The 14958-nt window shown below is 38.7% G+C and overlaps 1 protein-coding gene across 1 annotated transcript in view; it reads left to right on the top strand.

The window, feature by feature from the left end:
- The window catches only part of CDK6 (cyclin dependent kinase 6), a 130062-nt gene that overhangs the window by 26252 nt on the left and 88852 nt on the right, over window positions 1-14958 (top strand). The window contains exon 3 of the mRNA XM_076331511.1: window positions 4984-5119. Coding sequence (XP_076187626.1) covers window positions 4984-5119 — 136 coding nt within the window. The remainder of the gene's footprint in view (window positions 1-4983; window positions 5120-14958) is intronic.

Genomic DNA, 14958 nt, shown 5'->3' on the forward strand with positions numbered 1-14958 from the left:
GCTCCTTCAAGTGAGAAAAATCTACATCTGAAATACCAGCTTTCAGAGGCATGGAGGAGTAGGTGATTGCTGATTAAGATGAGACAAAGCAGCATGTCCTGAACAAAGGGAAAGAGCTCTGTCATACGTTTCAGAGTGTGAAGCTCTATTTCCTGTTTTGCTACGTGGGACATGGTTCTCTTAACGCACATGTTCCACTCCACTTGCCCAGCTATTGTCTTCTTCATCTGAAATACGACCCCTTTGTTACAATACATTGGGTATACATGATTCCAAGTAGAGACTGGTTTCTGTTAGCAGAGTCTTTTTCCTCTTCAAAAGCAAGAAAGGAGAAGGTAGCTAATATTAAAAGTATGGGGAGAACTGTTTTTTTCAAAGAGTACGTAGTTTAAGAATTTGGAGTGAATGAAGGGCTTGCTGCTGAGTGGCTTCAGAGAACAGAAGAGTCTAAGGCTGCTCTGAAATTTGGACTCAAAGGACGCCTGACTGTCATTCTTCAATGCTTTTAGGTATGAGGGGCTGAAATTTTCTGTGCCCTTGAAAATTATGAACTCACAGGATTAACCTGAGCCAAAGGCAGTGAAAGCAGAAGCTATTCAGGCTCCCTCCCCCCTGGTATTATCAATGAACCTTAGTCATGACCTGTAACAGTCTTGGTATCCCCATCTTGTGGTGTTTGCATAAACACTGTCAATCACACATAAATTCTGTGCTGGTTTTCTGTCATGTGGATAAATACCTTTCGGAGTTAGGTTGAGGCCACCAAACTCTTTCCATCTGAGTCTTTGTCCAGACTTATGAAACCTTAAAACTGTAGCATATTACTATGCCACTACTTACCACACCACATTCTTCTTAAACATTTCTCCTACTCGTAAATTAATGGCTCCCATTCTCTTTCTCTGTCATGCATAAGCTAGGAAGTAACTCTTCCTAGGAAGACACTGTTCCCAAGAAAATTAAAGTAAATCCATGTTACTGAAAAACTTTAGAGGGCAAGGACTGTGGTTTTGTTCAGTGCTGTGAGTGACCAGCAAAGTAAAGGGATATCTGTTCGTGTTGGATTAGTCCAACTGCAATGAAAAGAACAATAAGCCTTTGGATGCATTGGCAGCAAGATTCTACTTCTTTGGTCTTCCCTTTGACTATGATCTGGCTAATTCTCCCGATGTACTTACTCATGTGTTTGACAATAGCCAAGAGAACTGATGTCCTACAGTTTTTCAGCTCTTACAGTCAGATCTGTTTTTTGATATTTCTTGCAGGTGGCTTGGGCTGATGGGTTTGATCTCCATCGCTGTTACCTCAGTTTGCTCAGAAAAAAAATGTTTATTCCACTTGAAAGTGGGTAACTTTATAGCAGTTCTCAGAGCATCTCAAAAGCAAGTCCAGTAACATTTAAGGACTTTCTAGAAACAGTTACCAAATTAGTACCAGTCAAGTAGACGCAACAGTTTTCAAAGGAGTTGGCATAACTGTGTCTTTTCTTATAAAAGCATTAGGCATTCAGACTGTATATTGTAAAATGAAGATGAACTGAGGTTGCATTTGTCAGATCACATGTTGTAAGAAGCTACGGAGACTTCAAGACTCATCATCTAGTTTTCTGTGTTCAAAAAAACCTAAGTATTTTTGTAGGAAGGCAGGTATTCTGCTAGGTTATAGTAAGATCCACTAGGCACTAGACACATAAAATAAAACAGAGACATAGATTTGTAGCTGATAAGCTTTCTTGACTTTAGTACAATTAACTTGGAAAAAAGTCTGCATTAAAACACGGGTACTCCGTGTCTGTTCAACAATGTTCCAGTTCAGATCGACACACCAGGCCGTGTATGACTCCCAGCCAAACATCTTGTTAAATACTTGCAGGATTTCCCATAACGGATCTTACTTTAATCAAATAATTCAAACGTTTCTTTTATAAGTACAATAGAAGGGCAGGGCTTGTGTTTACAAAGTGTTCAGTATGGAAATCCTGTATTAATTGAGGTACATTTACTTCACTTAGGACAGTGTCCACATAGTAGCTCTTTAAATAAAAGGCCTTTTGCTGTTGCCTGTTCCAGAGAGGCAATCACATGCAAAACTAACCCGTCACGTACCGAAAATCATGAGGAACTGGCTTGAGACATGTGCACTGTAAACAGCAGAGATGTTCCTAGCTAAAGAAGACAACCTTATGGATGATTTTCTCACAGTGGGTGTAAAAGAATATAATTTATAAAAAGCAGTTTTATCCCTATGGAAACTACTCAATAAAGAGGCTGTGTCTTTCTCAATCTATTTCCAGAATGATTAGCATGGGCAATGCCAGATGTTGTCTTTTTGTAATATTTTGGATTCATATAAGCTGTGCTTTAAATTATTATCTTTCTAAGGCAGCAGCTGTATTTTCTGTGAGTAAACACAATGTGCTTCCACCCAGCCTGGTGCAGGATCTGGAGTCTTTATTATTAACAGTAAAGCATTTAAAGTTTCACATAAAGGGTGTATAAAAAGGAAAGATAATATTATTACTCAGTGATAATATTATCACTCAGTAATAGGTGACTAGAATTGCGCTCCTCTGAGTTCCTTATTTTGCTGTGCCAGAAAATGCTAGAATCAAAAAGCCACATACGGAAGAATTAATCAGAGAATCAGCATTTCCCTCCACAGTGAGTTGGAAATTACATGTTGCTTCTATATTCTATACAGTGAAATCTTTTTTCCTTTTTTTCTTGAACTATAATTCTGCTATAGTTGAAAAGATGATTTTGCCAGTGTATTAAATACCTGGCAAAAAAGGTGTTTTAGAACATTTTTAGGTAAATGTAGGTCAACACAAAGGGATCATACATTTGGAAATATTTTCCAGTGTTTATGTTCAGATGTTCAGACCTGTCTGGTTCCTCTCTATTTGCATGTGTTGGGGTTATAGGCAGTCCGGCTACATTCCACATTGATTTATATAAATATATTGCAGATTATTAACCTCCAGCCAAATACCAGCAAATTTCACTTTTCAGGAAGGTTTGTGACTTTTCACAAAACTGATTTACTGTGTACAAGATACCTATCTTCCGTGTACGCCCCATTAAGGGAATCATAAAGAGAACAGTATTCGTCTTTATGAGAAATGTGCCGAGACATTTGCTGTTACAGTCACTACATTACCATAATAATTTAATTAATATTTGTGCATATGATGATTACAGATTAAGTACAGATTAGTCTTCTAGTAGAGGTAGGGTGACAGTCTCTCCATATTGTGTAACTCCGGTTCCCAAATTATTACTCACTAAGAGCTTCTTTAAGCTAAAAGGAATGTGCATGCATCCATTTTCAAACCACGGTGGCTACTAAACAATTTTAAGGGTCTGACCAAAAGTTATTTAGGAAATGCTGTTAAAGTGGGACCACGGCCTTAACCTGTTAAATCTGTATCATCTCAAGTGAAACATACTGTTCTCTTAAACCTGGATTACAGTCTTCACAGATAGTTGTGCCAATTCTTATCTCCCTTTCTCTTGTGAAATATTTTGAGATTTAAGGTAAGATGTAAAAACTCAGTACAAAGTGTTTTCCTAGTCTGTTTGTCAGATGTCCTCTTTGAAGAGCAGTGACCCCCAAGGCTTTGTGCGTGATCTGTTGTCTGCAGATCCTGCATATAAAGCCTTTAGTCCTAGGACAAAGAATAAAAATATTACTTGATAATGTTATCGGAAATCCTGCACTTTGCACAAAGTAAGGAAGCAGTTATTCTAAGTAAGAGGATAAAAGATACATGTAATAAAACAACGTAACTGCTATGATGTTGAACAAAATAAGCAGTAGTATCAACAATACTTTGGTTTGTTATCAATGATAGGTTCTTCAGTTTAACAGTATAGACTTTTTTCTCAATAACTGTATTCATACATTTTTTAAATCCACTGTCACCTAATAAAAGTAGCGATTGATTTTCTGCCTCGCTTCAGAGAGAAAGGCAATCTGCTCTGTACAATTTAAAACTAAATGAATAAACACATTCGTAAAGTACGTGACTGGGGAATAAGCGTCCTTCCATCTGTAAGACGGTTTCCTATTGTGATTTTGTAGAAGTGGGACTTGAGGAAGGGTAGTGAAAGTCACTGGTAAGAGCATAGGTGTGAAGCATAGAAGGATGGGCAGTTGTTTGTGAAAAAGATAAAACAGTGATTAAAGCTGGTACAGTAGATGAAGTGGAGAAGATGAGAGAAATCCTAATTAAAAAGAGAAAACAATAGAAAATAATCAGCTAGGAATGTGACATTATGAAAAACTGCAAATTAGTTTGAATTTGATGTTGTGCAACAAGGTGAAATGATAAAGAAATTTCAGCAAAAGAATGACAGAAAGTGATGAGAGAAGAAAGCTTTCTTAGTACTGCCATCTTATGCACAAAGCTTTTTTGCAGACTGTATCCTGACTCTGAAGGTATTCCTTGCACCCAGGAACTTGCAAGAATAATCAGCAAAAAAATTCTGTTTCTGCCAAAGGAGATTTAATTATAAGCCATGTAATGGTGGACATGGGAGTTATGTGGGAAGAAAATGAAGGTGCATGTAAACACCCTGTATGTTTTCTCAAAAATTTCTCGCAATTTTTCTTTATGTAAAATGACTGTAAGTGCTGTAGCATAGAATGTGGATAAATATCAAGTAATTTTCAGTAGTGACTCTAATTGCTCTGTCCAAAAAATATTTTCTTTTCATGTAATTATTTTACTTTGAACAGCTGATGAATTCTTAATACTTAATCCTGTTTCAGAATCCACACATGAAAGAGAGAAATTATATTATTGATGTATCAGTAGTTATCTGATGAATCAAGAGCTCAAAGATTGCTCTACCTTTGGAAAGCTCTTTTTTCCATTCTATATACTGTAAGAAATTTAAATAGACATGTATGAGCTGCAAGGTATGTATGTCTGTACTGGTTCCTGTATACTTACTTCCTCTTTTCTTTTCCTCCTCTCAGATTGTTTGATGTGTGCACCGTGTCACGAACAGACAGAGAGACCAAGTTAACATTAGTGTTTGAACACGTGGATCAAGACTTGACTACTTACTTGGACAAAGTCCCAGAGCCTGGAGTGCCTACTGAAACTATAAAGGTATTTAAGAAGAAAGATTTTGGATATTATTTCAGAAAATACTAGATAGGAAGGACAAAGAGATAAATCACAAAGGCAAACTGCGTTTTGATTCCATAGGATTTTGTTATATCAAAATTGAGTAATGCCCAGCTTGGGACATGAATTGCAGCGCAAAGATCTGTATTCACTAACAGATGTAATCTCTTTGTGGAAATGTTGCACTTGTGTTTTTGTTCTCTTTTAGATTTATAAATCCCCTGAATCTCTACTGTTTTACCAAGTGTAGCATTCCAAATCATTAAGAATGACCTTTGCTTGCAGCTGTAGGCAGATGATTCCATTATTGTTTAGTCCAAGACTACTTGAACCTTAACTAGAAGGTGTCTGGTAGAGTGCTGGATATTGTTAGGATGGATAAAATAAATCCTGTGCTCCTATTCCCTTCCCTTTGCCTTTTGTTTCCCCAAGAGACTCCTTTCGTTTCATGTCCCTCTTGCCAGAAAGGTTTCTATACGTTCCAAGAGCAGGAGATGTTCACCGTGGACCTGTGGCGAGCTCTGCAGAGGATGGGCTCAGGGAAGGGGGTAGCCGTGACCAGTTGTTGTAGAAGCTGGGAAGGCTCTCAGTAATGGAAGGATGGTCATGAAGTTTTCCCATCGTGTTATCTCATACTCTGCATCTGTAAGGGAGGACCTCTTCCCAGGATGGGACGTGCTTGCATTATTGGTACTAAAATATGTATACCAACTCCTCTCCTGGGAATTTCACAGCGAAGTGCTACATTGAGGATCATAGCTTGAAATGTTTGACAAAATGTTTATGCCTGGGAACAGAAGCAGAGGGATTGATGTTCCTGTGCCTGTTTGACTGTGCCTGTTTAACATTTCTTTTGATTTTTCTTTTTTCATGAGGAGCAATAATTTATGCGTTCAGAGACGGATTATCTTGCATTTGTATAAGTATTTTCTGGAATTATGTTGTGTCATCTTAGTCTGGCAAAAGTCCTGAGGGAGGAAAAGAAAACATGAAACCTATCTGAAATTTAGTTGTTTTAATATTTTTTTTGTTAACAGCTTCAAACTTAGGAGTTGTTTGATCTTTCAGTATAAAATTAGACATAAAACTGATAAAGATCTTTTCACTTGTATCAAAGTCACAAATCTATAACATCAGTCAGTTCCAGCAACCATGTTTTTTAAGCAAACTTAGTGGATAAAATAAAATTTTAAAAAAATGGTTACAGCTTTGATTCAGTCCCAGCAGAAGACTGGAATGTACCTCTTGCATTTGAAGGACTCTTTTATGATAATGCTTTTAGGGTTCCACTTCCTTCTAGGGCTTTGAAGCTACCTAAGGGAACTGTATTTCAATGTAACTAACATTGCGAAAATAACATGCAAGGTGACTGACATATTATCTAACTAAATATATTGAAATGGATGAAATGGGGAACTGAGTGACCAAGCCTCTGAAGTCTCAGTTTGAAATATCTTTCAAGCTATGTTTCATTTAAAGCAAATAGAAGAGGTGAGCATAGGACTAAAACATTTGTGATTTTCTAAAAGCCTGTTCTAAATTTGCAGTAGTAGACTGTAATACGTATGTGTGAACATACATTTCATGAACGTTATATACTGGTGAAGGAAATTGTTGGGTTTACTTTTGAAAAGCACTATTCTGCATACATGGTTTACTAGTTCAACCCAGTTGATATATCTGATAATTTGGCACAATAAAAGAGAAAAATTTAGCCACACAGAAACAAGGAGGAGCAATTCTGGTCTTTTACGTACAGTGCAAGCTCCACTGCAGCCAGTGAAATTAGTGAGTGTAAAATTCAGCTTGTGGTACGTATAGCTCTTTTTTAATAGGTCAGGAAAAATGTAAGATTGCTGTTTACTTGGTTGTCACTGTTGATTTTGACATTTGCACAGCAGCTGATGTGTTATTTCTTGAATTCTGTTTGGCACAGGAAAAAAAGAGATTCGGTTAAGTTGCACACTGTTGCTTCACTATTTGTGTGAAAACACCCAGTTTATGGAGGTACTTTTGCCGATAGTCAGGGCTGATCATATGAGGAAGGATCTCAAGGCTTATTCCTAATGCATTTCGATACCTTTCTAATGATACAGTTTTTATGGATATTCCTGGTAGAAACTGAAGCAAAGCATAGTTATCCTGGCTGCAGGGAAATATTGCCATTTTGCAGCAACTAAGCATTTAACCCAGAGCACAGACATCGTTAAATGACTAATCTGACTTTTTATAGTTTGGCTTTTGAGGTTAATATGGATTTGTACTTCATTTATTTTCCAGAATTGCAGACAATTTGTGTAGAGTATTTCCCCTCACCACTAGCACAGTACAAAACAACTGCCAGTATTGTAAGGCCATCTGTTAAAGTTCTGCATGTGTCAGCAACACAGAGGTGCCAAATGAGCCGAGTAAGCTCTGGATAGCTTGAAGTTGAAGGATCTAATATACCTCTTTGGCACCATGGTGTAAACTCAGCAGTTGTTAGTGGAACTTGAATGACATAAAATTACTATGAGAGAAGTATCAGCCCAAAAGATCTTTTCTGTGTGAATTAACTACCATCATTCCATACCATTTGGGGGAGGGAGACTCAACTTTTGCTGGTTTGGGACATGCTGGGGTTTTTAGTTACCAGCTGTCAAGGAATATAAGTGATACCAGTACCATTTTAAGAATTTCCTTTATGTTTAGCAGATAGTAGTCAGACTGTAGCAGTTCAAAGAAACTAACCGTATCGATCATTTAAATACAACTAAAGCTTTTGTCTTAATGCTGCTCAGCAATGCCTTTCTAATGTCTAAAGCCCTGCAGCAGGAGTCACCCCGGAGGGTATTTTAGGAACATATCCACAGGTGCCCATAAAATGATAGGAGAGAGGCAGTTTCCCTTTGAGGCATTGCCCGGTAGTGGGAATATTTACCCAGAGTGTAGGGCAGACATGCTCACTTCCCATCCCTGTTACCAGGAGCATGAATGCTGTGGTCCATTTCTGTGGCTATAGCTCTGGCTACTGAGTTCTAGGTTATTCTGGACAGAGGTACTTTAAATCTTTTCTGCTGAAGCACTTCCATTATTCTTTAATGGAGTATGCTTTGGGCTAGAGGGATGGCGAACGTGACTCCAAATACTTGTGGACATGGCATTCACCTTTGAAAAAGAACTATGTTCAAGCCCTTAATCGAATTAATATGTCTTTGTAACTACTGGATTGTAGTCCTTCTCGCCCTTGCTGGCTTCCTCTGTCAGACCTGATTAATATATGTTCCATACAGGATGAATCAGAATCAGCAATGACAACATCTTCCTTCTTTCCTCTCTACCCATCGTCTCCTCCCTTCTTTTCTTCCTGGGATACTCCTTAACTTTAGGGCAGTTTATGTGGAAATGGAAGGTATGAGTTCAGTTTCCTTAGGACACAGCTGTTAGTCATGCACAGGTCTTTGGTAATGTTAATGGCGTTAGCAGTTGAGCCTCCGAGAGACTTGGCTCATTAGGAACTTTTGTTAGTTGACATAAGGGTGGTGGAAATGGGAATGACACATCTCTGCCACAGAAAGATTAAAAAAAAAAATAGTTAACAGGCCACTAAAGCATTTTGATGTGTTAGTCTTTGGGACTGAAGCATGTTGAAGCTGGGTGGTCACATTTTGATGTGATGCTTGCGAGGCTGGCATGGGTTTTTTGATCCTAAAGGATTTGGATATGGATATGGTTGTTATAACACTAATTACATTTTTAATATGGAAATCTTGCACATGCAAACAAGTTGATGTTTATTGATTTAAGCTATTGCAATGTATATAACAATATTTAGCTTTAAATTAATATATGCATGTGATGGCTTGGTATATAGAGCTGTAAATTAAGTGGTTTAGGAATGGCTCTTTGGAGCTCCCTCCAGTCATCTTGTTCTGCCGGGCCAACGAGTCTGTAAGAATGAGAGAGGATAACAAACTGTTACCGAGGTTCTTTAATTTTGGTAATGAAGAAAGTTAACTTTGCAAGGTAGTGTAATTATAAGTAAACTTGTGGCTTCTTGCAATAGTTTTCTTACAACTGATCAGAACTTAGCCTACCCAGGCTACGCGTGCTAACTAGGCTGTGCCTGTTTCAATCTGACAGTCAACAGAGGAGGGAACAGATCAAAGGCCTCCGGTATAGCAGGTGCATACGTTATCTATCATGGGATGTTAGAAGAGCTGGGAATGTCCTTCTACCCAGGTCTGTGATCTGTGAATCTTCATGGTATTCTCCCCAGCCTGCCACAGGGCAGCCAAATCACAGAGAGAACAGGGTTTAAGGTATATCCTTTTCTCTGGTGTTTCCTGATTCCTCATTCAAGTGAATGGCTTCTGCGGATATTATTCTGTATCTCCCTTGCATAGGAAGCCTAGTTCTCCATCTGATTCAGGGATCCAGATTTTGCTATTTAGATGCCTAAAATTTAGAAAGTACAGCAGTGAACCTAATTTCCTTTTGTGGATTTATCTGATAGTAGCCCAAAAATTGAATTTTAAAATTTTACCCCCATTCCTAGAATAAATGTTGCTGTTGCATCCCTGTGCATTTCCTGTAACTTACATTACCTGCTATCAAACCAGGCAGACCAGTCACATCTTTGCAAGACTCTTAGAAAATTAATATGAAGATGTTGCTTCTCAGAAAGCAAACCCGTGTTCAGTGTTGTGAGGTGAGTCATCAGCCGTCTGCCACAGTTGTACCTACTCAGTCGATCACATATGAGATGTAGAGCAGATGTCACACAATCATGCAATTCTGAAAACAACACAAGATATTCCGGGAAAACAGATTCACCAGTACTGAGAGTCTTCAGAGTGTGGCTGTGTTTAACAACATCAAAGTTAAAAGTCACTTAAAAAAAGAGCCTACTCAAATTAGTAAGAAAGATACTCAGAGAGGAGCTGTTACTAACATTTTCCTTTTGTGGTAAATAAAGAAGCAAAACTTAGTGAGGAATTTAGAGTCCACAAATAATGGATCCCCAGCTGATACTAAGAGGTGTAAATCCATTAGCTTCAGTGAAATGATGCCCATTTACAGCTGCTAAGGATCTCATTCTTTGTGGAGTATTTTGCAATAAATTTTGTTCTGAATCCGTATTATGAATTGAAGAAGAGTTGCCACTATAAACAAATGAAAAACAAAAGGACTGAACTGATATATTATTGTGTGATAGATCTTTTATTTTTCTCTCTGTTATCCTACTACTAGGGGTTGGGCTGCTGCATGGAAGGGTAGCAGGAGAGAGCGCAGGTGCCCTGCACAAGTGACAGCTCTGAAGAAACTAAGTCTTAAAAAGAGGATATTCTCCAAAGGGTGGTAGTTTCCTCTGTTGCAGGTGTTGTCATTTCTTTCCCATACTGTGCCGCATGTAGAGACACAGCCACATCTCCTCTGGTGCGGTGCTGCAGGTAGTAATGTATGGTCTGACCAAGGGGCTAGGAGGAGTCATGATTCAAATGAAGGGACTGCTGAGCACAGGATGCTATAATGTTGTATCCGTACAGTTACTTCTTTAGCTTGGACCTTTTTACAGTCAGTCTACAGCCACTGATTTTAATTATGATGGCATTAAATATCTCCAAATCCCTACCATTTCCAAATTCAAATGCAAACATTTTCAAACTGATGATAATGTATAGTTGTTTTTTTGCAGTGCTGTAGCCCAGGACTGCCCAGACCTCCATTGCTTGCAAACTGAGAGCTCATAAAAATGTGAGGCTCTCCAATAATTTTAAATCACTCTGTCCTGACTAAAATGATTTAAAATCATTGGAACGCTTCACATTTTTTCAGTTGTTCCAGTTTGGAAAGCAGTCAAGCAACATTGGAGCATAATGTATGAAAGCAACCTGCCTGAAATAATAATTTTAGTCGTTCAAAACAATGACACTGAATTAGAAATGTCACTGTGAAAAGATGTCTATCAAGGACTCTCTAAATAGACATCTCAACCTACTTTTCTTTTATGGCCCAAACTCTCAAGGCAGCAGTACAGTCCAGTAGGGCCCTAAGGGACACATCCTTTTCAAAGTCAGAAGGAAGCTATTGTTTTCAATAGATGGAGGGCCAGAAATCATCTTTATTCGGAAAGACAAAGGGAATTAAGAAACTGAAGAGATTCTGAATTGTGGGCAGGGATAGAGATTGAGCCTTTAGTAGAACAAAATTTATGATGAAGTCATTGCAAAATTGCAGTATTACAAACACTGGAAGTGAAATGTTGCTATCAGCTCATTTCATTTCTGTTAATTCTGCAGAGCTGGACGTTAATGTGGTGCAAAGAAAAGCTTATGGATCCTACTGCTCTGGATTCCCTTGAGACGCTCTCAGATTATTAGTGACACTGGGGTTTTGCTATTGGAACATCAATGTGGTAGCAATTGCTGTGTGAAATGCTTTGATGGCACTGAAAGAAAGACAGGGAGCACGTGGTAGGAATAATGCTCAAGCAGGTGTAAAAGTGGGGCTAGACTGCCAGGCAGCATGTCAAAGACAGTGCCGTACTGTTCCGCAGCGAGCCAGTGGCAGTTCCTCAGAGTGGGGAGTATTTTCAAGATGCTTTCCTTTGTCTCACGGTGATGGTGTATAGTCGCAACTTGCTCTGCAAGTAAATCCTGCCTCAGTGATCAGCAGAAGTGTCACTCATGTTTTCAGAGTCTTTCTCTTCATCAAAGATGAGATGCCACAGTTAAAACAATTAAGAGAAAGCTGTTACAGCTCATGGTTCATGTAAAGCAGTGGCAGAAAAATAGACTGAAATGTTTGGATTTACCCATGTTCTAAATTTTGCTTACAAGCCATATGTTACTTTTGACAAGTAATTTGAAGGTCGGACTGCCGCAGATGTGAGATAAAGAGGAGATGTTCAAAGAGTCATTCTTGATTTTTATGGGGGCAGATAGGAATCACTTTCTTAATAGTAGTTTCTGCACTGAAAGGAAATCAGGCCCCTATGCCTCTGCATACCCACAAAGCTATACTTCATCCCAAAACAAGCACACAGAGATGGGGAAGAGGAGACAGAATGACACAAATTGTGACAAGGTATATATTTGGGAAACCTGGCCAACATATTTTTTCTTGTTGAACTCCAGATTCTAAGGGTTGAACTCAGCTGATCTGGGACAAGAAGCGTTGCAGCAGGATACCTTCCCATCTCAGCCAACCCAAGTTATTGTAGCTCAGATTCTCTATACCAGGATATTCACAAAGTGTCCGTATTTATTCACAGCAAATATACAGCTGTAGTGTAAAATAATTCAAAAGTTGGCCACAGACAACTCATAGCTAATAGAAGATAATATAGTAATCAAATAAGTTATTTTTTTATAAAACTTTTTGCTGTTCCACCCCAAGAGAAATTTAATACTCTTGCGCTAGCTGTATACACTGCTTTTATGCCAGTGAATAGGCAGGTTATTGTATCCCACAGTAAAAATTAATTTGAAGCATGTTACTTTAGTGGCACACTGATTTAATCAAGATATGTTGTGTTTGTTTCTTTTCCTCTGTAACAGATGTATTTAGCTTATGCCAGAAAACAAAGCCCATACAAATGGATAGGGACGGAATTTTTTTTTATTACATGTTTTCATATGTAGAACTTAAAATTAGCTTTAAGAAATTTTAAATTATTTATATATATATTGCACATAAACACACATACATATATACATATAATTATTGTAAAAGTCCTCTAACATATTTGCAGAAAAAACGTTGCTATTTGTGCAAGTGGGAGAAAGGGAAAGGGAAACTCAATGATCATCACTCTACTGTCTATGAAGTTCATGATCTCAAAATAGCTGTGGGCCAGAAGATGCCAGAACTGGCAACTCAGAATGCTTAGAGAAGAGTCAAAAGTACAAGAATACAGAGGGGGTAGCACCAGTTCTCCTCCTGTGCCTAGGGAGTGGTTTGGTGTATATTTTCTTTATATGTATACACGTGAAGGCATACTACACATACACGTACACATATATATATACTCATGATCTGCTGATTCCCAGAGTTCATCCCATAGGCTTATGTTTCAGCTCATCATCAGATACAGCTGAGCTGGAATGAGGTCTGTTATAGTCATAGGGAAGAAATAAAATGGGACCCAGCCGAGGCTGTGCCTCTCCCTCCTACTCAGTGTGTCGGATCAGAGACACATGGAGAGCCTCCATCCCACCCGCCCCTGCAGATACCAGAACAGACACGGTTCCTCCCTGCTTCCCGTCCTCTGGCCATCAGGGACAAAACTGCAGAGAAGCACCAGCCAGTGGCATCAGCCAGCTACACTCAGCTGCTCTAGCAACCAAAGCCAAAAGCTCTGACACTCAGAGGGTTTCCAGTGATTTCAACTCAATGTTCTCTGCCTGTGCTAATCCCATTTTTTCCAGCCCTTTCTTCCTTCCATCCTTCCCTTCCACCTTCATTTTTTCACCTCACTTTCACTCTGTATTTGCACTGTATAGCACTCCTCTCTTCTGTTCCTTCCCTCCCTCCAGAACTTTTCTCTCCATCGCTTTTCTTTCCATTTTGCTTATCCCCTCCTAACTGACTCTACTCCCATAAAACAGTAACATCATGGAACTGTCACACTGTTTCTCCACCTGGGGTCTGTCTTGTCCATTTTATTTGTGAGCTATTAATGGAAGAGGTTGTGTGAAAACCCTTGATTGTATAGTGCCCACCATAATAGGTCCTCCTTTTTGGCTGGCCGTTACACAGTACCTTGTTAAACATGAATCACGATAATCAGATCCTACAACAGCATTATTTGTCTAAAATAGTGCTTCTCCTCTGCTCTGCTGTTTCCCCACCACAGCCACTTCACAAATTTGCACAACTGCTTCCTTTATATATCAGTACTCTGTAATCAGCGTATGGTTCATGTTACAGGTTTCTCGGGTTTCAAAGTGAAATAAAATGAGCTTTCTTCCATTTTGAGAATATCCTTCTTTTTAAGAAGTCCAAACAAAGACACACGTTATTAGCAAGTTCGCAAGCAGCTGCCAAAAGACAGAAAATTTAGAATGGAAACACAAGTGAAATAACAGAAATACTGCTTGTTGTTTGCTCTTGGTGTGGCAGCAAGGGAAAATATTTAGAAATTAAAATGATTAATTTATTTGTAGTTTTAATAAAGCAGACGTGGTTTTGTAATATTTGCCAATGTCGGTACTCCAGAGCACAACTATGGGTCAAATCCTTCTGTGATGTAACTGTTGGCTTCTTAGGGTTCCTCCAGGGGTGAGTGTGGTGCAATGCTATTAGCATCAGTTAGCAAGCAGCCTTTCATTTATTTTCATGCAAAGCCTGAACAGTTTGCAATTAAGAAAGAGCAAATTACAAAGGCTCAAGCTCCTAGATCAAATCTGTGCTTAATTTTTGGGTTGGAAGCCTTATCCGAAGACTCATAAACATCAGTATTTTAGGTTCTTCTTACTTCTCTGTTATCATTACAGCTATACAGTACGACCACTTATGTCAGTATACATAAAACATTTAAACTCATGCTGGAATATATACCTGAACCTTCTGATTCAACTTCAGACCTTAAAGGAAAAACCCCAAAGGGAGCAGAGGCTCTGCTCCAGCAAAGCACTTAAGCTTCTGCTTACTTTTATGTAAACAGATTGCTTCGGCTTTAGAAGTGAGGTTGAAAGACTGCGAATTAGAGGAGCTAACAGAGGAGAATCAGTTGCTATCCTGTACTGCTGACCTGATGAATTCCAAGGTTAGAGCAAAGAAGAATTGAAACCGTTGTTTCTGTAGTCTCAGATTAGTCATAGACATGCATTTTGCTT

Source organism: Aptenodytes patagonicus, chromosome 2, assembly GCF_965638725.1.
Source record: "Aptenodytes patagonicus chromosome 2, bAptPat1.pri.cur, whole genome shotgun sequence".
Lineage (NCBI taxonomy): Eukaryota > Metazoa > Chordata > Aves > Sphenisciformes > Spheniscidae > Aptenodytes > Aptenodytes patagonicus.